The sequence below is a fragment of the Manacus candei genome, unplaced genomic scaffold (genome assembly GCF_025592945.1).
Source record: "Manacus candei isolate 608988 ecotype Guabito, Panama unplaced genomic scaffold, ASM2559294v1 h1tg000014l, whole genome shotgun sequence".
NCBI lineage: Eukaryota > Metazoa > Chordata > Aves > Passeriformes > Pipridae > Manacus > Manacus candei.
The window spans coordinates 32,968,364-32,991,312 of record NW_026138062.1 but is presented as its reverse complement, the minus strand read 5'-3'; the positions used below and the strand labels follow the sequence as shown (position 1 = coordinate 32,991,312).

Here is a 22,949-nt window from a genome sequence, read left to right as displayed (position 1 = left end):
TGGGAGGTCTGAATCAGGTGCTAACATTGAACATCTGCTGGGGCCTCTGCTCCCCTCTCCCCCACCCTGCTTGCATGTGCTGGGCATTGGAGCATTCTCCATTTTAAAATTTGTGGGAACAAAAGGCCAATTTAAGAGAGAAAGCATTGCTGCCAGCATTATCCAAAAAACCCAGACTCTGCTTTAACTGCTCTCCATCCAGGACTTCAGTGAGTCCAACAGCACCATGACATGCTGAAGAGATCTGCATTGTATGGCAGAATTTGGAAGCAGTTATCACCAAAGCACTCGTAGCCCCACTCAAGTAAGACAGACAGACTCTGTACGTACATTTATTACTTCATACAAGCAGACTGCATATTGTACAAAAATTAACAGTGCCACCCAAGAGGGCCTTCACAGGTGTTTAGAAAACATGTAAATACAGCTTTAAAACATTTTTTTAATGTAATTTAGGTACAATTACTGAAGCACCACTCACTGTGTGTATATATATATATATATGCATCCACATGTGTGCGCATGATCTCCCCACACAGATGCAGATCAAACACCTTGTCGCAGCAGGCTGTGATATGCTCACACATTGCTCTCTGAGGAATCCAACAGTCTTACACAAGGGTCTCCACCAATGGAACATGAACTGGACTTACACTGAATCACAGACTCATCCTCTGGGCCTTGAGCTGCTGCCACCACTGACTGCCCTTCTTCCTCAAGTTGCTCCTTGCTGTACCCCACTGCTGGTTCCCCTCGAGTTAATAACCCAGTCTCCAAGCCCACCTAGGTGAGTATGCCAGCACGACTTGGTAAAGATGTAAGGGTCAGCACACAGGGCCAGATCCCTATCCTGAAAGGTTTGGCAGAGAAAGGATGGTCTTGGCCTTCAGGGGTGCCTGATCTAGCAGGACCCAAGTAATAGGTGTAATGCTAGAGCACAACCATCATAAACATCTACTGCCTGAAAAATTTCAATTTTCTGTTCAGCAGCTCTAAAAGATGAATGGACCCGTTAAGTAAAAACATATCTGGGGTAGAAACCAAGACCTTTAGAGAAAAAGACTGCAGCACCTGAATAATTCCTACTAAAGGGAATGCCCAGTACAGTGAATTTTGCTTAACAGCCAAGAGGGAAGTTTAATGCCTTAAGGTAGAAGGTTCATCAAAAAGCTAAAGACCAACATTTTTCCCAGGGGCTGTGCTTTCATCAGTAGGAAGGTCACTGCTGCTTGCAATGGGAAACTGAGCAAACCTGTATTTAGACCCTACTAAGCAGCAACTGCTGAATCCCAGCACTGCTCCTGGGCAGCTGAATAGGGTTGGTTACTGGCATTCATGTCTACTCCCTTCCACATCTTGATTGTGTGGACTAAACTCCTTGGGCAGCAATGGCCTCTCTAGTGAGAAACCCTGTAGTGCTAATCTGGCTTTGGCCACAGAAGATTTGTGTAGCTTTACTAATTTCTACTGCAGTAAAACAAACAAACAAAGAGTAACTGCTTCAGTCTACAGCTTCAATAAGGAAGAAATGACAGACAATATCAATGCTTTCAAAGCTTTCTCTCTATAAAGGTCCAGTTATTCCTTGGGAGGAATCATAGAATCATAAAGGTTGGAAAAGACCTTTAAGATCATTGAGTCCAACCGTTAACCCAGCACTGACGTGCTCACCACCAAACCATGTCCCCAAGTGCCACATCTACACATTTTTTTAACACTTCCAGGGATGGTGATTCCACCACTTCCCTGAGCAAAATAGGTAAGGCTTTTGCCTTAGTGGTTTACATGTCATCACCCAAGAGACCAGTGTGCTGAGTATATGATATTATTGGGAACTTCCAAGAACTAGCAAAAAGGCGCAAATAAAGATATACTCCCATTCAAGAGGAGGTGCTATCTGTTTCTTACTCCAGTTTGTCACATCTGTCTATGCCACTAGGAGTCTCAGCAGAGAGCTGAAGGGTAGAATACCTACCAAACTGCACAGCAATTCACATCCACCAAGATGCTTCAGGCCTACCTCACAAATTCACCAAAAATTTGAGAGCTTGCATATTTCTCTGTAAATTTGGTCGTTTGACCACTCCTTCACATTCCTACCACAGGAAACCTTCATATGTCAGACTTGCAGTCTGAGTCTGTGAAAAGCTCTTATAAGTCAGTGTAACAGGACTCTAGAGACAATTTCTCATACTAGAATTTATAACTCAACTCTTCTAATCCCTGCACTTGTATGAGGGAAGGGAAAAAACAGACAAAAACATAAACGAGATCGTACAGATTATTTTCTAAATATTACTAGATCAGTAATATTTATACATTTTTTAAAAATCTTCATTAAAAAAATTAAAGCATGAACAGTTCTACAACATAAATAGGTAAAAGTTCCATTGCCTGGTAAAGGTAGGAAAGAGTTCATACCTAATCAGAAGTGGAAATTCACAGCCACGTGTTTTAAGGATAGTCGAGTTTTAAATACAGCCTCGAAATTAGTGTCTTTACTGTATTAAACTCTTAGTATTAAAATAATAATAATAACATTCACATTTAGATAACACAGACAAAGCATAGAATAATATACAAGCATGGAAGTGCAAGTTATAACCTAAGTCAAAGTGCCCACTGGTCAAACTTCAAAGTGTCTACTGGTCAAACAGGTTCAAACTATGTTCAGAGATCAAGTATAAACCGGACTGAGAGCAATCAATGCCTTTTTCTTTTCCTCTCATTTCCACCAGAAGTCATCACAGGTAAAACCAATACAGTTTGAAGTGACATCAGTTCCAAACGGGTGTACAACAGAGGAGAGCCAAGCCCATGTCTTGATGGAAAACTTATCCTCATTTCCTCTGTGTAATACCAATTAATCCACAGGCTTTGCTCTGAATATCCAAGCACAGAAGGAGAGAATAGTAACTTGGATGCCACATTCAAGGGAGGCAGAAGCAGCTCAACAATAATGTAGCACTTAAGAGCAGGGGGTACAGCGAGCCCTTTTTTGTTTGTCTGGAGTCACATCCCCCAGGTGATTTATTGATTCCCGCCATGAAAGATGACTATGAGGAAGTTAAGTAACACTAATCCTCATTTGAAAAATCAAAAGATTACCCTCACAAGTATAATTTTTCCCTTCCTGTTTGTCTTATTTAACTATTTTAGAGATAAAATGTATTTTACAATATCAGTTCATTATCGTATTCATTCCCTTTAAAGGCAAATAGTTTAAAAGATCCTGTCACCAGAAGGGGGTGGGATGAGGGCAGAGGCAGACCTTTTATTAAACCTTTAAAAAGATTTCTAACTCATTTAGTGAGAACAACAAAAGCCATAAAACTCCAGCAAAGGAAAACTGTCACTGAGATTAAGCAGATCCAAACTCCGCCATCCATTTCTCATACTTCTCCAGGTCTGCAGCAGAAACAGATTTGGAGATTTTCTTCAGAGCCAGCTCAAAGTCCCCCTTGGTTACCGGCATCTGAAGCTCCTCTTTAGAAAGTGCACGAATCTCTTCTGGAGTCAAGCCATTAATACGTCGTCTCATTGCCATTAAAGATGCATCCCTGGAAATACAGGACAATGTATGGGAGCTAATTGCTAGCAGCATGTGCTGTAAGCCTATGAATTTTGATTGTATTCTCTTGCTAGAAACCACTGGCAGGAACACTTAAGACAGCATCTATTTACCACAGAAGATGTGGTTCACATCTTTCTTAGCTTCCATGTTCCCAGATCACTACATTAATTCAACATAAAGAATGCATTGGCACCAAAACCCATTTAACCATATGGTAAATGTGCAGAGATAATTAAAACTATAAAACTGCAAACCTCTTACAATGATTCATAGAGATGAAATTTTACAGCTTCAGAGCAGGAAAGGGCAGGGTGGGAGACAAACGGCACTCAAAGACTTTTTTTTTAAAGTAGTCTGAATTTTTACACCCCATTCCTTTCAGATTTCAACCTTCTCCCTGCAGTCAGCAAGTGTTCAGAGTGCAGCCCAGTTCGGTTGCCTGCTCATCCATAGCACCTGAATCTGTGAAGGGTGGAGCAGGAGGCATCAGACACAGCATCACCTGCCCTTGCAGTGCTGAGGCTGTTGGTGTCTGTGGCTTCTTGTGCTCTGCTTGCTCTGCGACTCCTCCCCAGCTCGGATGCTGCCAGTGCGGCTCACTGGCATGGAGAACACTGCTCATTTTCTCACACCACGGCCCACAGACAGTCTGAAATTACATTTTCTCTTTCCCCAGGTTTTTCCCAGCAAGGGATAACACAGGCCTTAGGGAGAAAAGGTAATTTCATTACTACGTGACACACACCAAGTTTTCAAAACCAGGGAGTGATTTCACATTTTCAGAAAAGCAGCAGGGGAAGAAAAAAAAAATTCCCGAGCCATGGTGTTACTGGATTAGTTTTTCTTGAGAGGGCTCTTAAGGGACATAGACTTCCTTCTGATAATTTTTTTGAAATATCTATCCTTCAACAGAAAAGACTCATTTGTCAAAAATTAAATAAATTGTGGGAACAGGATTAAATACTAATGCTATAAACTATCTGTATCACCCTTACACCTAGAAGATTCAGGCAGTCACCAAGACCATGCTGCACTGATGGCTGTCCAAATATACAGCCCCAGAGAAGTATTCTGTGAAAGGAGCTTTTTACTTTACAAAATTCCAGCTCTTAAACCAATGGGATTTAAAAAAAATAAAAATCCAAACCTGTTTTGCACTACATTAACAAATGCAGACAACTACAGTAAATGCAGCCAACAGTAACATGGGATTTGCTCAGATAATTTTTTTCTCTTCAGATCCAAGAAAACCACATTTCACGGACTCGACGTGACAGTAATTCATGGTTCCAGTAAAAAGATTTGGGTCTCAAAAACAGACACTGTTAGCATGGCTTCAGTTGTAGCAAGTATTGCCTTTTATCATACAATGCAAATGATGACTTTCTATGCAGTTTTAGTTACAAATTAAGGGGAATGAGATACCTGCAAACATTAGTGATGTCAGCACCAGAATAGCCTTCAATTTTCTCAGCAATTTCTTCAAGGCTGATATCAGGATCCAGTTCTACTTCCCGAAGATTAATCTTAAGTAGTTCTGCTCTGCCTTTTGCTAGAACATAAAAATACTTGTTTGAAAACTTGCAAGAGTTACATTAAAAAAAGACATAAACACAATTTTTTCAGTGAAAAGTACAAACAAAAGAGTTCAATGTAAGAAAAGAAAAGAGAGAGAACAAGACATAGTAAAGTGTATAGTCAAATACAGTAAAGTTAAGTATATTAAAACAGCATAGTCTAGAGATATTTGTCAAAGTCATATGTCATTAAAAATGTCTGTTATGTCTCAGGTGATAAAGCACTTGGTTACATACTACCCAGAGGCACAAAAGAACAATTCTACAAATGTCTGCTTCTTCTCACATCCCTTTGAATTCACTTGCTGTTCAAGGGTTTAATTGCATATTATTCACCCAGTTTCATTAGAACCACAATGATTCTATTAACAGAGCTTCAGACAGCAAAACTCCTTAACAATAAGCTGAACTTTAAGCATATGTTTAAGCACTTTACTCTGTTGGGACCCAAGAAAGCTGCTGAAGGTCAACAGAAGACAGATACATTAATACGGTAAACATATATTCATATATTTACAATACAAATATCCTGGTATCCCACTTTCACACCCGGACACAGTGTGCAGAAAGTGATAACCAGCTCTGTAAATAAGCATTTATGCAGCCAATTAACCATTTTTCTTGCAGAAGGCATGTGCATATGTGCATTTGGGTACATATGTTAAGCAGCCTAAGCTTATATGAGGGAATTCACATTTGACAGCTTAGGCCTCAGTGTTACTCTGCACAAGGGTGGTAAAAGAAGAGGACGAATGGTTTCCTGGCTTTTACTGTACAGAAAAAATACGCTAGCTCAGCATCTTTATTCCCCAAGTGACCAATTTTTATGACCTAGAAAAAAAGGACAACTGCAACAGAAGAAGTAGCATTAGGAAAGGCTAAAAGTCTTAAGGAAATGTCCAATAAAAGACATTATGTTTTATTTATTGATGTCCCTAATTATTTTTTTGTTTATTTTGGGGCAAGGGAGGAATATAAAAGAAAACAGAAACCTTGTCTAAAGCTGCTGGGTTTGTGTGCTTTGCAGAACTGTCCAGAGCATAGAGTTATCCATCACATACAACTGACATTAACTATAAAATGGGGATTTATTATTTACAAAGCACAATATAGATATGGCATATCTGCATCAGAGAACATTCTTCTAGTCGTTGCTATGGGGCTAAGCAAGTCTTTGCAGTATTGTGATAATGAAACACTACAGAATATATACTTGCATAAAATTCCACAATATACAGGTGTATCTATGACATATCACTTTTTCAATTAAAATGCCTGAACATGTCAAATCACACAGCACAGTTATAAATGCATCATTCAGACTTGCCCAGAACAGCACAACATTCTTATTTACAGAATAGAATGCAACAGAACCTAAGATTGGAAATAAAACCAGATCACATCTCCTATGTTGTCCAGGGTATGATACACTGTGTCAAAAAACAATCTGGTTTAATTAGAAACAAGAGAAAGAGCTGACAGGATTTTAAACTTATTGGTCATAAAGACAGGCATCCTGTTAGGAGCTCTTACTGCCTGTAAGCTGCAAAGACAAGCTCTACAACTATTAAGTGTCCTTAGACCTGCAAAACTCAATCAGAACCACTGTCACTACCAACAGGCATCTTGTTATCTTGAGTGCTCATGCAGGGAGATGAGGCATTCACTGTACCAAGAAAAGAAGCTATGCAAACTTCAAGTGATAGGAATCTCAAAATTAATAGGACACGTGAATGACAGCTAGGAAAGACAATACAAGCCGAGACGTCTTAGGGCAGGAAAGCAGCCAGCCTGCTGCATTCTGAGTGACTCAAAGCACAGTAATAAAGGTGAGCAAGCAGTGATTTGCAATGAACTAAGCCTGTAAGTGAAAATTCATGGATCCACTTCTTCGCATTTGTCTGCAAGGGCACGGAGTGCATTTGCAATATTTGTGAACATGTCCAAAGGCTGCCTTTGATGATCACTCAAGTACTGACTGTTAAACATTAAAATAATTCCAGGCTCATTAAAACTAATGCTTTTTCAAAATATAAGAACCCAACAATGACATGCAATGAAATGCCACAGCTCTTTGCTTTTAAGCCCCCAAGCAAGTAGTATTTTTTCCTTTCTCTCACTCTCTTTAAAAATAAAGGAACCCAGACAAATGATTATCCCCTGAATTTCACTGCTCATCACAAAGCCATCAAGACTCCTCACAAACCCATCAGTCCTGCAGTAATCCTAAATTTGTCTTGCAAAGACCATTTGAAAGGAAAATGGTCATATCAAACATACCTGTGGGCAAAGGTATATAAATCCTCTTCTCCAGTCTCCGTCGGAGAGCTTCGTCGATATCCCAGGGAAAATTTGTAGCAGATAATACCATAACCATCTTGGAAGGGTCATCATTTTCCAGAGCACCACCTACCCCTGAAAGGTCAGAACGATTTCACTCCAAAGCTCTTATTGATTGAGATGTTTGCTGAGAAACACTGCACAAACATTGTATAAGCCTCCACAAAGCTAAGCAACAGCTCCATATAGTCCTAGTGTCCCTGTCCAGACTTCCTAGTGTTCCTTCCCAAACTTCCCATAGCTTAGGTGACACAAGACCGTCATTATCACAGAGAGAAGGACACTTCATTCTTCTGCTGAGTCACGGGAGGGTTTTCTTTGTCATTACTAATAACACAGCCATATGTGAGTGTAGCCCTGTTAGTCCCACTGACAGCGCTATCTCTGAAAAAACCTGGTTATAGAAGAAATAGGAATCACTACTCAGCTTACCAAATGAGGACTGAAAAGAAATTACCACTTTGGGGCATAAAGTTTCTTACCCTGAGGTTACCAAAATGAACATGCACATTTGAGAACATTTTAATTAGTAGTTAAACAATAGCTGCAATATAAAGGTGGTTATCAAACCTCTTCACCATACAGTATTCCTCAGATGGTCATCCCTGTTGTGTGCACCTGCATAAAACAGGTATTAAATCTGACTTAAGAGGGTCATATTAGCTGCCACCACAGAATACAGCAAAATCAGATCTCACAATGGGATTCCACAGTTGGAGGCTCTAGCAAAAGGAAGAAATTTATTTAAATTGAATACAAATAAAGTCCCTGCATTAACCTGCACAAATCTCCATTATCTCCTAGAGTCTCTCTTTAATATGAGTTTTCAATTCACCATTAAAATAGCCATTTTAGAAAAAATAAAAGCATAACACCCTTCTCTGTTATCTGCCTTTGAACACCAAAAATTCACTGGTCTCAAGTTCTGCCTTATTTTTCCCCTATCCATTAAGCTAGGTTTTCCAGATAGCTCAAGTTCTTACATTCCCACCTGTAAAGAAACAGCACCCCAGCCCCAAACCTGGATGTAAGGACTTGTTACCGTCCATTTGCACAAGCAGCTCTGACTTGACTCTGCGACTGGCCTCGTGTTCGTCGGACGTGCCTCTGCGGCTGCAGATGGAATCTATCTCATCAATGAAGATTGTTGTTGGAGCATAAAACCGTGCCTTTGTTCAAATGAAAACATCACCATTAAGGCTGCAGCAGCAAGCACAGGCCCTTATCAGACCACAACCCAGTCCCACTACACATACTACATACATATCTTCCCTGTCTATCACAAGAAAAGAATTCAAGATCCTGATTTACAAACTGTCTGTCATATGCTGAAGTTTATACACCTTAAATTGTACTCTCTGGGTCAGGGGTCTTACAGTGTTGGTTGGCTTTCCTCAGCAAATAGTTTTGCAAAAAGGAAAAGGAACACGATCACAAAACAGGCAGTTTTCATGTCCACGTTTTGTGCTGGTGAAGGGTAAGAATAAGAGACAGAAGGGGGCTCAGCTGATCTCAATAGAGGTTTTAATTGAGAGTATTACAGAAGTGCAGTGAGGATCCCAAAGAAGTGAATGACTCTTCAGTATAGGTCCACATGGGCATGTCCTTCACATACCCCACTGCCCCTTAGCTTCACTGAGAGCCTTGTGACCATCATTCAGAACTGAAAGGGAACTAAAACATGTATTGCTTCTAAAATAACAGTTCCAAATCCCTTCCAATTTCAAATCTACTTTCTGTAGGATTTTTATCCCATCACTGAATAAGTACTGAATTTCTGTCAAGGTCGCAACTCTATATTTAGTCTGGAAAACATGATCCTCAACATGGGTGATGAACCACTTCCTTCTTAATCCTCAACAACATACCATTTGTGGAATCACTGAGATTGTGTTTTCCTAATTGGTTGAGGGGGTGTCAGTTCAATGAACTCCATGCTTCCAACATGCTACTGGAAGGGCAGGAAACCAAGAGTGATGTCCTTTCTCACCTAAGGTATCCCCAGATCACATCATCGAGGACATACCATTTCAAACAAGAGGCGGACCAGCTTCTCAGACTCGCCTCTGTATTTAGATGTCAGTGTAGAGGAAGACACATTGAAGAATGTCGTTCCACATTCTGTAGCAACAGCTTTTGCTAGCATTGTTTTGCCAGTGCCAGGAGGACCAACCATCAGCACACCCTGAGAGGTGAGATCAAAGGTAATGAAAAACAAATAGAGGAACTTTGCTGTTGGTACACTACACTACTACATCTCAATATCTAAGCCAAGTTCTGGATTTGAATTGTTTAATATTAAAATCATCATCAGTGGAAGACAAAAGGCAAGAATCCCGCTTTCAAGAACAGTGTGGAAATGTTCTGTCACTTCTTACCACTTCACTGGAGTCAGAACCACAAAACCCAGTAATTGTTGATGCACCTAGCACCTAGGAAGCAGACAAGAGATTTACAGCCTTGCTCTGAATCAGACAGAGCCTGGACTTGAACTTAGGCCTTTCCCAGCTCATGAGGGGTTGCACAGACAGATGAAGACAGTAAATTCTTTTTTTGGAACAAAGGTCCCTTCATGAAGAAAACTTCACAGAAATCAAAATACTTTTGCAATAAGTTGTGTTCTCTCAGTTGAGCATTTTTCTGCAGAAAAAAAAATTTTCCCTAAAAATCCTGACAATGAATCTGGTTGATTTTTATATTTAAGTATGCACAAGAGCATTTACTGAATACAACAGTTTGTTATCTTGTTTAATCTCCCCATCTCAGTACTCCTACGGCCATACTACTGCATCTTAGCAATTCCTGGATTAAACACCATCCTCATCATGCTGTTGGATGACTGGATTGCACTGCTATTTCTATTTTACAGATAAGCAACTGTGGCTCATGTGGACTATCGCTCAGTCCCACAAAAGCCTAATATGAACTTCAGTGATTATTCAGAAAGCTTTAAACTAGAAAACTGAACTCCAGTTGTTAAGTCCCAGGTTGGTATCCATGTCCTCAGACTGTCATTCCATCTGTGGTCTCTGAAAGAGAAAGGAGCACACATCTCTGCAGCTCAGCACATTTACCCATCATTACACAAGCAGGTTTTTGGCTAGACACACAGTGCTCTCAGAACCCATGTTAAGACTGTAGCACTGAGATGGGTTAGTCACTCTTGATAATATTTCTAAATACAGCCATATTTATGGGTAGTCTTTCCAACAAGCAGCAGTGCTTGAGAAGGACAACACACAGTTCTATGTCTGCACAGCATTAGAATAGGGTGCTGTGATTTTAAGTAAATCAGTGAAAATATTGTGCTCAAGCAGCTTGGTTGTTTTTTTTTCCCTCTGAACTGCAAGACCTTATTACAAGTTAACAAGAGTTTCCTAAAATTGTACTGTATTGCAAGGGTAATCAAATTAGCTAGAGTTAGAATTGCACATCATAATGTGCTTTGCAATTAATAACTTACATAAAATGCCACAGCAATAAAATATCTGTTAAATGCAAGCCATATAGCAAATTAGATTTCATCTGTTCCTCACAAAAACTTACTTCAAAAAGCACAAAGAAAAACATGGAAGAGATCTATAAAAACAAATCAACCGGGAATGCAATTATTCAAAAATGTACTATTCAAAAGCAATAGCCTCTCTGTACTCCATTTTCCATTAACTGTTAATACCTTTATTGCCATTTAACACTTAGCTAATGCAAGTTCAACATGCATTCATCAGTAAATTAAGTTAGGAATGTTCACACACCATCTATACAGCTAACAGTCCAGTGCCATTCCTCAGGCTGCCCAAGGTTTCCTAAGGTCCAGAGCAGCAAGCATAAAAAGTAAATGGACACTTTTCCTCCTTGTGAACATTCAGACACTCAGATGTGAGATGCTGCACAGTTATACTGACATTATAATAATATTGCAAATACAACCTTTAGTGAGTGGGTGAAAATAACTCAGCCTATGATATGCAAGTCAGAGATGACTTACTGTTCTCTCTGAGTTTCAAATGTGTTTTAATATTTTAAAACAAGCTTCACCTCAATTCAAACCACACTCAACCCACGTGTTTGACAAACTGTGTTTACTGCAGGACCTGGTGTACAGAGGACTAAGGACGCTTTTTGGATATTGCTTCAGTCCTCCATTATTACAGAAGGTCAAATTCTGGCTTCAGTTACACATGCTGTTCACTGCCAAAATTGAAGCCCGTCGCTTTGCACCTCCTGTGTAAGTATTACAGGGAGCGTTACCTTGCACGAGATACTGGTGGCATTACATATGTGCGTAACACAGGTGCAAAGCAGCCACACCAAGTGTAAAGCCAGGGGAAAATCAAGCTCCCTGGGGATAGAGACAATAGAAATATCGGTTAAAAAAAAAATAAAAGAACTCGAGTTCCCAGCAAAACAAGACATGCATGGCTGCAAACAGAAACGCATAGGATCAAGTTGCTCGTTCTCTCTGCAAACTAGGAGGCTGCCACTTACTCACTATTTAAAATCCTTGACAAACACAAAGACTTCTTTATTCTTCCTCTAAGGCTCTGTTAATCCAAAGTATTCCAATAAGAAGCTGAAATGCACCGCAGGGAGTAAGTGTTTTGATGAAATCACTGCAGGGTTACTTCTTGTTGTTGTAACAATCACTAGCAGAGCAGTGGGAAGCACAGCGAGCAACCAGGCTTTCTTGGCTCCAAACAGTTCGAAGAAAAAGCAAACCCATGGACACTCAGAAGCCCATGGCTACAACTACACAGCACCTGTGTTGAACCAGGGAAGACAGCTGGCTCCTTCAGACAGGCATCGTCCTCTGAATACACGCACAAACTGTGAGGGCTGTCTTGGGAATTGTTCTCAGGAGAGTCTGAACATCCAAAACCAGCTTTGGCTGCCTTTTTCCCCTGAATTATTGTCCTGAATTCCTAGGCTCAACAAATGCCTGCTGCTACACTGATTACTGCAAGAAACAGCCTTCACTTCAATACTTCTCATCCTTCTAGCACAGTCAGAGATCAACGGTAGGGAAAATGCATGCTGTTCTCTGTGAAAAATAAATTCATGAGAGTTACAGCTTCACAAGTCACCAGGGAAAAGGCTAACAGTGAAGATTCTTCATGGACTTGTCAGAAATAAATTTGCATTTCAGACTGAAGAGAGAAAATAATCTTAGATTTTTTTTCCATGTCTACAATCACCTGGTTTTCAGAGGTGACACTGCTCAGTAGGAAAAGATAATCTCACACAGAAATAGAGATTGTAACTCTTTAAAAGACCAGGCTGTTGTTCCTTTATCCACTGCCACAATACCTGAAGACAAGGTCAGTGGCACTTTTCACATTTCCTGCAGTTTGCTGAGATACCTGCCTTAAAGACAGGTGGCCACTACATCCTCTAAGCATGCTAAGAGGTGGAAAAAAAAGCATAGCAGCTCTTCTTTCCCCTAAAAGGTTTTGAAGAGTGGACAGATGGGGCACCCAAAGTCTATAATAAGGGTATGGATCAACTTTCTCTAAGTCAAGAAGAAAAGAGAGAGATTCAACCACTCAAAATATACTAAAATCTCACCCTACACATGTAATACACAATACCTAGGCTCTGCCCAAAATGATAGCCCAGTTAACCCACAGGTTAACCTCAAGGCCACTGGTACTGACCACAAGCACTCTAAATTCCAAAGGTCCTATAGCCTGGGGCTAGGTTTGCACTGACTCTAGGTTTGGGTTCCCTCCCTGCAAGTCACTAAAACCTCCATGAACAGCCCTCAAGCAGCAATGTCCCAGCTCCTACTGAGTCTGAGATAAGTATAAGCCAAGGAAGCACACAGACCAATCAGGAAAAGACAGGAGAAGTGTTAGTAAATGCTGCTGAACCAGCATAGGAAACCACAGAAACTACTCACACACATAGCATTCCCTACACACGCCGCTGCCTTGCAGACTCTGAAAAACAATTTGCAACAGTCTCTTTTCCCCAGTAATCCTTCTCAGTAACCAAAAAGGTCTTGAGTGGTGACTAGTTATTCTCCAAACAAGTGTCAATCCATCTCACATCAGAAGCAAGCTAATTTTGTTTGCTCTTTACAGAAATGCTCAGCAGCCTCCTCCCTCCTCTTCCATTTTATCTCTAAGCAAGGCCGAGACTGAGCTCATTTGTGGTCCACCAGCCTAGACCAGTTCAGTCCTATATCCTTCCTGTTGCCCGATTTGTAACTCATTCTCCTCCTCTGACTTTCTCTCTAGCAGCAACTATGCTCAGCTGCAAATGCAACTGCAAAGCTAAAGCAACAGATTATCCCCTTCTTTCTTTCCTTCTTTGAACCATCCAGCCTGTAGTTTGCAGTCTGATCAAGAGATACTTGGCACATTTGGAACAAAACAGTCCAAGGACTGAGTTCTTCTGGGAAGTGGTAACAGCTGGTCACCATAATCCTATGTAGAGCTGTCTATTAAGCATTTCTGCTTCAGTCAATATGCCCTACATGCTCACACATACGGGTCGACATATAGAAAGTATTATAACGTCAACAAGCTATAACTGAGTAAACACAGAAAAAAATATTGTTTACTGTAAGGGCTACATACATTTCCAGGTGTTTCTTTCAGTGCATTTTACACAAATCATTATGAGACAATTTACTGAACAAATTCTTGATCTTTCCCGTTTACCTTTTTAGCCTTCTGTTACAGGCATCCACAAGTTACAGCAGCAGACACACATAGCAACAGCTTGCCATTTACTAAAACATCTAATAAATTCCCACCTTCCAAGGTCTTCTGATCCCTTTGAAAAAATCAGGCATCCACATTGGAAGAACAACAGCTTCTCTTAACAATTTCTTGGCTTCTTCCAAATCTGCTATGTCATCCCTGTGCAAAATGAAGAAGCTTGTATAAGATTCCCATGCAACAATATTTCTTCTATTTTTATACAAGAAAAATAGGAAAGCTTTTCACTTAGTACCATCTCTTTCAGCATGCAACTTAGGCCTCATGAGAGCACTCCTATAGTACTGCGACCTAAAATTGAATCCACTTTTGGAAGACAGGAAAAAATTTTTTTTCAACTCAAGTTACCCAGAGCTGCTTAATTAAAAATTGTTTTGGATAACGTGAACTCCAAAGCAGTATCTTTAAAGACCTCTGGAGCATATGTTCATTTCAACAGTACCTGTAATGAATGTACTGCATATATTATCAATTAGCAACAAAATCTTAATTAATTAATTAAATTAATTAACTGTTTAAGTAAAAGACCTTGTTTTGCCTATCTTTAGAAGACTATGTTGTCTCCCTGTTGTAAGAGTTAAAAGATGGTTATTTTCTCTCATTTTCCATACTAGCAAACCCACTTGAATCGAGAAAATCCTCATACCAATGAATGCTTGGATTCCTTGATACAATGTCTCTTTCAAGAGCTTCGATCAGGTCTTTGTCATAGCCTGCTCCATCAAATTTTGGAATTTCCCCATCACCAAATTCCTGGGATATTTTCTTTCCCTAGAAGTGAAAGTCATACAGAGGAATATATTATTCTTTCAACATATCCTTTACTAGCAAGACTGTCTAGTTCATCTCTGTAGAAGCCACAGGAAAATATCAAGCTTTAGCACTAGGATGTTGTGCTCTAGGATAACCCTGCTTGAGAAGGGAGGTTGGACCAGATGACCTGCTGTGGTCCCTTCCAACCTGCCCCATTCTGTGATTCTGTGAACACAGCTATCTCAGCACCACTATGGCCAGCAAAACCAATGGGTTCACAACCTCTGCTCTGCAAAGAGTCCTCAAACACCTGTGGTTGCTACCACCACAATAGCATCATGTTTCTTTCATAGATACAGCTCATAGTGACAAAACCCCATCAGACCTCATTACATATCATGGTGGGTAGGTTTGTTGGTTTTAAAGCACAAACCAGACTCTCTTAATGATGCTAAACCACTCTTCAGACAACTGACACACTTCCCAGCCAGCCGAAGGCATGAATGCAGGAACACCACAATGGTGCTGTGTCACGACTTAATGCTACGTTAATTCCTAGCTGAAGACCAGAGCATCCAAAGCATATTTTGACAATGCTGCACTTGCCACATTACCTGCCAGAGTTAAAAAACTGGCATGATCATCACTCTTCATCACTGAAAAGGAACATGGAAACTTTAACGCCCATTGTCTTTGACAGAGGAAAACAGATTCAGTCCCCTCACTTCATTAAAGCCCTCCTGCCCAGCAATATCTCCTTTCCTCAGCTACAAACTATCTATGTCTTGCCTCTCAATTGCAGGCCAGTTCCATAAACAGTTAAAATGCTTTCAAAAGGTCATTTTTACTTAAGGGCTGCTCCAAAAGCCCTAAAGAAGCTCCCAAGTCACTTCTTACACTAATTTCTGCAGCATGCTCATTCAGTGACCAAGCCACACTTTGTGTCTGCCCCAAATGGCCCAGAGTTCCTGGTTAATATTTCCACTGTGCTGTTAAGCTTATGGAGGTGAAGTAACATTTTCCCTTTGAAGCATTAGGGCTCATGCTCCTCCTCTCTCAGTTCCAAAGATAATCGCTTTCCCATCCCAGCTCAAGGCAGTGTTCGGGGTGCCTGAAAAGCAGCTGTGCTGTTTTAACGAAGGGGGCTGAGGAGAGAGCTACTTTAGGACTCTTAACTCAGCTTCTAAACACTATCAGCAGCAAGTTAAAGAATCCCAGCTGGCTGGACAAAAGCATCCTAGGCGAAGGAGGGCTGAGAGGCAGCTGGAGACACACAAATAACCTCGCAGTGGAAAAATAAAAAGGTTAGCGATTATATCCCTCCCAGTTGCCGTTTGCCCATGATGACTGTGAGGGAGTAGTTTATCTTCCCACTATTTTTATTTCTTGCTTCCAAGTGAACTCTTGTTGTTGTTCAGTACTCCTAGATCAGCTTTTTGCAATGGAAACAAAGTTGTGTTTAAACAAAAAGCTCATGTAAAAAATGTAATGGTCGGGTGTAAAAAGGAAATGGAGAGAGAAGCCCTGTAGAGTTTGCAAGATTTAAGGAGAGATAAAATGGAATTTAAGTGTAACCATTAAAAAAAAAAGAAAGGGTAAAAAACAGGACAATGAAATGAAAGGTATTTGCTGTCTGTTACATACTTCTCTTGCTCTGCAATGGACTGGTTTTCCCAGTAGAATTTTTTTGCACATCAAAAAACAATTGCCTGTTTTGGTCGTTTGGGGTTTTTTTCCCCCTGGGTGAGCCGCGTTAGGGCAGGATTTACAGAGCCGAGCAGGCAGGGCGCTGGCTGCAGCACAGCCCACCGGGGTGGAGGCAGCATCTCAAGTCCCCGAGCCCATGCCCGGGGCCCGGCCGGCAGATCGCGCCCCGCGCCTTCGCTGGGCCGGTGACGCAGCTCGGGCAGCGGAATAAAACAGGAATAAAAGGGGAAGGCCGGCCCGGGGCCAGGAGGGCGCTGGCAGTCCCGGCGCAGCCGCGGGGCGGCAGCACGGCCCCGATCCCAGTCCCGGCCCCGGCCCGATGCCAGTCCCAGCCCCTCCGCGTCCCAGCCCCGCACCCCGCTGCCCGCTCCCGGCGGACGCGCTGCTCCAGAGACCGCTGTTTTTCCTGCCCTTGCGGCATGTCTCGCCAGCGGAGGGCGGGAGAAGGGCGGCCAGCGGGGAGAAGTGCTCTCAGCATCACCTCGGCTGTCATTGTAGTGACACTGGTTCCTTTTTTTCTTTTTCCCAGTTCCGGAATTAAACCAAGATTTAAAGTCATTGCAGTTTTCACGTGTAATAAGATTATTAATGCTGGTCCCAAATCCGTCCAATCTGCAATCCCCAGTCAGCAGGTAAGTGAGCACAGGCTAGAAATAATGATTTTTAAAAAAATGTCACCTGAATCCAGGCAGCAGGAGTAAGCATAATTTTTTCAGTCGTATCCTCATCTCTTCTTCTGGTATTACTTTCCCAAAACAGCTTTAAATAAAGTTGCTGTGATGGCTTCTCTCTAACAAGGTATGCCAACAGACAGGTATACAGACCTGCAAAAGACTACTCCCACCCAACCCCTTGGCAATTACCCCATCACGTAATCTCAGGCAACCAATTCTGTCTTAAACATATTTAGAAATTTGCTGGGCTTTCCATCAGGAAGAGCTATCAGCCCTGCACTAACCCACTGGAACAAAAACCTTATTTCCAAAATTGATGTTATTTCTACTCTTGTACTAAGTTTGTGCATTAGTTTCAGCAGATCTCTCCTCAGTGTGTCCACCACCTTGAAATACTTGCATCACGGGTGCATGTGCTCTCCCTTAATTTACTAAACCAAATAAGTCTCATTTTGGAACATGAGCTGAACACAATTACCTGTTCACTTTGGCAACCCTTTATTTCTTCTTCCTTCCAACATTAACACATCTTTCTTGAGCATGGCTGTACACAACATACTCCAGCTGTTGTCTCACCAGAGCCTCCTATAATGTCATGGGTACCTCTTCTCTCTGTTAGTAACACCTCAACAAACTGGGCCTAGGATTTTGTTTACATTCGTATCCATAGCAATATTATACTACACCCTTACAGTCAACCTCAGACAGATCAAACACATAGGAAAACTCTGATGTTATTTGCAATGACCAGCACTGGGCCCTGAAGATGTCTTGCTTTCCTGCAGGTTCTTCCCACTACACACAAATGCCGAACAACTGCCAGATGCACTGTCCACTGCTTGCTGCCAAAGCCAAAGGTGGCACCTGGCTGTTCCTCGCTCCAGCAGCCAGCCCTTCCCATCACCACAGGAAAAGGTGATGTGCCAAACGGAGGTTCAGCCTGATCCAATTTCTGCTGATATATCCAAATCTTTCTTCTCCTCTATGGCTGAGCTCCCAGCTTCTAGCAGAAATTCTTGTTATAGTCTCCAACTACACAGCCTGCTGCTCTGCACCACTGAACATTATCTCATTTCCATGACTCCAACACAGAGTCATCCAATGCTTCCAATACAACAGCCTCATTTGCCTCCTCTGCAAATGTTCTAAAACTTAGTACACTGTTTAGATAAAAATAACAACTCCAATTGCCTGGATCACTTTTCCTTTGCCCTTCTCAATACAGGCACTGTCAACACAACTCACCATTCACGAGACAAGGGCAGACCAAATAAACTTTACTGTAAATCTGCAAGTTCACCTACCAGTTCTTTCAACGTTTTCAGATGGAGATTATGCAGCCTTCCAGTCCCAATGCATGGAGGTCTATGTTTCCACATAAATGCAACTACCTCATCTCACTTCTGATGATGCACATGAGAATAAGCAAGCAAAAAAAATTAATTTTTTAATTGCTACCTTCTTTGATTTTAATATTCACTGATATGGCAGTGCAGCCCTTGGCTATTTCATATCCTTCACAATATTTACTGTCCTTATCCACTGACAATCTAAAATAATCTAAAGAGTACTCCTAAAAAAGTGTTCTAGTACTTAGATATGGTATTGTGACATTTCTAGAAGACATACAGGTAGCATTCATGCTGTCTCTTTAAGCTGAACTACTAAACAGAAGCTAAAACTCTTGGTAATGCTCCAGCAGAGGGTACCCTGAGAACAAGCCTAATCATTTCCAGTGGAACTAAGAAGGAAGAAGCACTTGAAAGAAGTATTTAAGAAAAAAGGACAAGTAAATATAAGGGTTTAGTGGATAGACACCATCTGGTGAATTGTAGTTCAACACTGTTTTATATAGCACTACAGAAGGTCATTTTACTGGCATAGTCAGGTTAAAATTCCTTATACCAAGATGGTTACCGTCAGAATGAAAAGATGTTATGGTCTGAGGAGGAGAAACAGTGAAAGAAGGCATTTGCCTTAAGTGAGGCAAAACACTTCTAAAATGTACATGCTATACCTATATATACCCTGAAAAAAAAAAAAGCTTTACGCTGTGATAGTATAGCCAGGATAGCATAAAACCTATTATACCACAGCCAACGTCTTAGGAAATGGAGAGCTCATTACATGTTCTAAGTAGTCCTAGCCATGTACCCAAACCCAAAACCTACAGAACTGAAACATTTAGTATGAGACAAGATACCTGGTTTCTTAATTTGAAGCTTCAGTTTTGCCCTATTAACTGAAATGAAGAGTTACCAAATCTCTTTGATTCGACATACCAGGCTACAAAGTAAGCTTCTTGATGCTTTAAATTCAGAAACTGAAGAACAAACGTTTGTACTAAGAAAGGATAAAACTGAAAGTTAAACTTATTTTCAAGCCTGTGTGTAAAACATAGAAAGCTGCATTAACTTCTTTCATTTCCCACATCCAGCTACTTACTCTTTCATTCAGACTTTTCTTCCAAGGCAAATCATGGATTCCTTACAAGAATCATTATATAATACATGAGAATTTGTAAGGTGGGGTGATTTTCCCTTACATACTTCAGACAAAGGAAGTAAAATAACCAAGTAGCTAGACAAAGGGGAATACAAGAGCACATGTATTAGAACTTTTTGAGAAGACATATTTTACTTCTGCCACCTAGTGACCAACTTATTCAGATAAGAGCAGTGTTCAAAATGTGCCATATTAAAGGGAACACCTTTATGACTCTTCCTCCACCTCACAGCAGTAGTGTTGCTAATCATATTATTCCCAGAGATAAGTATTATACAAGTCATGTTGTAGGCTCCTTATAGTAAAGCCCTATAATGCTCATCGCTGGAAAGCCTGGTGAGCAGAGTTCACCCTCATTAGAGCTAAGACTTTGAAGGCTGCCTTACACAAGCACAACTGGTGAACCTGTCACACACCATGACTCCAATTCCCCATATAGCTGGCAAAACTTTAAATAATTTCCCAGATCTTCACAAGTTTTTTATAGCTTGTAGGATGCACACTTGTTATTTTACATCTTACTGATCTGTCGTAGAGAGATTTCAAAAATGCTTAATCTGTACAGTCACTCAGAGGCACTGCTGAAAATGGGCCTGGCCCTACTTACTGCTGGTGGTAAGGGCTGGGATTACTTAGTAATTTTACTGTGTATCAGAAAACAATTCATGATGGAAAAAGCATATCTCGCTTGTGCTGTCAAGAAGCAACCTGTAATAGAAAGGTTGGAAAGGGACTAACCACATTAATTTGGAAGAAAACTGGCCTAAATATTTTCTTATTCATCTGACCTGTACAATGCTGTATGCCCCTATAGGAAGGCCTGTCTTGTAACTTTGTCTGTCAGGAAAGTAATGTTACTTCAGTACACTCTCAACTTGTATAGCTCATACCACAGAGTCCTGGCACTGAATCCATAGCTGAATTTAAAAACACAAGTGTCTCAGAAACAGTGATTTGGGCTCTGACATTTTTTCCAGCCAAAAAACAGTCCTGTCTTGGACATCACTACTTCATAATGAATCACTGTTTCTCCTTTTCTTTCACTTCAGAACTGCTTCTTTTTCATGCATCTTCAGAAGAAAGAATCTCAAACTTACTCTAATTTAATTAATTGTTTTTATTTTAAAACAAAGCCATTCCAAGAAGCTTCTTCCTAAACACTATAATAAATACGAAACTATTTTCATAAACCAAAGAAAATGAAAGCTGCTAAGTACATTCTTTTAGTACATCTCCCTCATATAATTTTCAAATATATAACTTCAATTCATGTGGTGCAGATTTACCTAGCATCAATGCATTTACAGAACTGCCCTGGACTTCTAGGCTCACCTAAATTTTACTATGGTAAGGCAGAGGCAATGGGACTGTGGAACTCCCTTCATAATGCTTAAAGTCTAGAGAAGGGCACTGGCCTCACTTTTGCACTTTTTTGATAAATATGTTTATAAAAGACCTGAAGTTGGGGAAAAGGAGGAGCAGGGACTTTATGCCCAAATGACACTTACAGATTAGAGTCAAGCCCATGGTCTAACCAGAGGGTGAGAAACCCCTGGCAACAGGACACTATGCTTCCCCCCATCAAAAAAACTCACACCAAGACAGAGCAAACATGATAGAACTTTTCTTAATTTGGTGTCATTATTAATATATATCCCCATGATACATGCTTTGATCATGGGGAAAAATGAAAGCACTGAGTTTTTCTGCATGGGATTATTGTAGCTTCTTATTATTATCTGTATTAAATGACTAAAAGTAAGAGTGCTTCCCTTTGCCACCTGCTGCATCATAATGCTTCCTTGCCAAGCTCTTTCCCACCTCTTACCTTGTCGTCTCTTCCTCTAGCTCTGGATTCCCTTTCACGGCTGCCTGCAGACTTCTCACCCTTGGCTACCACATGTGCTCTGCCTGCGGGCCCACGTGGCTGCAGTCCTGGGGAGTCCTTCCTCAAAGACTTTCCTTCTCGGTTGGGACGTTTTATCTGAGGTGGAGCCCTAACAAGCAAACACAACAAAAATATGCTAAAAACAGCAAAAAAAAAGGAAGAAGAGAGCAACATTAAGAAGGAAGGATTCTAGTATTTCATTAATTCCTTTGGCTATTATTACTGAAGCTGCTAGGTCCCTAAGTCTCATCTCACTATATATGTAAATCCAGCGATGTATTTCTGGTTCTGTCTGACACCCAAAGGAAAAAATTATGAAAGGAAAAACTAACAACACTATTTGATCAGTAATCCTAACCAATCTTACAACAAACCAACCCCCATGTAACAAAAGAGGAAACAATTTAGTAGAAGTCTTGAAATTGTAGTTTCTGCTGACTCCAAGCCAGGAGACTATATTAGGCTACATTCATGTTCCCAAGTTCTACGCAACCAGATGACTTTCCTGCTAAAAGGAAAAAAAAAAAAAAAAAAAAAAAGCTGTCTAATAGCATTGACAGGCCCCAAAACAAAGGAGTGAGGATTTTAAAACAATCCTCCTACCTCTGACTCCATTCCCCTGGGTGAAAATGTCAAAACATAAAAATTGCCTTGAAAGCAAAAGCAAACAGAGCCGAACTGCAACCACCTATATTCATGTACATCACCCACAATGTCAAAGAGAACACAGCAGTAGCATAAGCAGAAAGAATTTGGTTTTAAGACAAGGTATCCCAGTCATTTTGCTCTAGGGACTGGATTCGAAAGACATAACTACAATAAATGGCCAGGAATGTCACCCAAATTTAGTAAGTATCCACTATTAATTCTTGTTCTAACTCCTGTTTTGACTAACTCAAAATTTGTTAACTCCAAAAACATTTTCCTGGAATATGGCTTAAAAATAGTACATTCTTAAACACACTGTTGCATACAACTGTAACATTTTGCTTTGTATGCATTTTCTTCAAACTTAACAGCATAGAACAGTGGCTAATTTTCCTTTCTTATTTGCTCAAGATTTAAATTTCAGCTTTAAAAAAGCAGATGAACTATTGGACCGCTACCTCTAAGAAATGATACAACGATATTGTATCTAAGAAAGATACAAGAATAAATAAATACATCTTGAACTTTACATAACATTACCACAAAAATTCCGATAGC

At 40.6% G+C, this 22,949-nt stretch overlaps 1 protein-coding gene across 3 annotated transcripts in view; it reads right to left on the bottom strand.

Moving 5' to 3' along the window:
• Positions 1-300: 300 nt before the first annotated feature.
• The window catches only part of KATNAL1 (katanin catalytic subunit A1 like 1), a 42,606-nt gene continuing 19,957 nt past the window's right edge, over positions 301-22,949 (bottom strand). For all 3 annotated transcript variants that reach the window (XM_051779044.1, XM_051779047.1, XM_051779046.1), the window contains 8 exons: positions 21,684-21,852; positions 14,863-14,987; positions 14,252-14,357; positions 9,518-9,676; positions 8,534-8,660; positions 7,432-7,566; positions 5,000-5,126; positions 301-3,560 (listed from right to left, as the gene is read on the bottom strand). In XM_051779044.1, the coding sequence (XP_051635004.1) occupies positions 3,362-3,560; positions 5,000-5,126; positions 7,432-7,566; positions 8,534-8,660; positions 9,518-9,676; positions 14,252-14,357; positions 14,863-14,987; positions 21,684-21,852 (1,147 nt within the window). In that variant the 3' untranslated portion in view covers positions 301-3,361. The remainder of the gene's footprint in view (positions 3,561-4,999; positions 5,127-7,431; positions 7,567-8,533; positions 8,661-9,517; positions 9,677-14,251; positions 14,358-14,862; positions 14,988-21,683; positions 21,853-22,949) is intronic.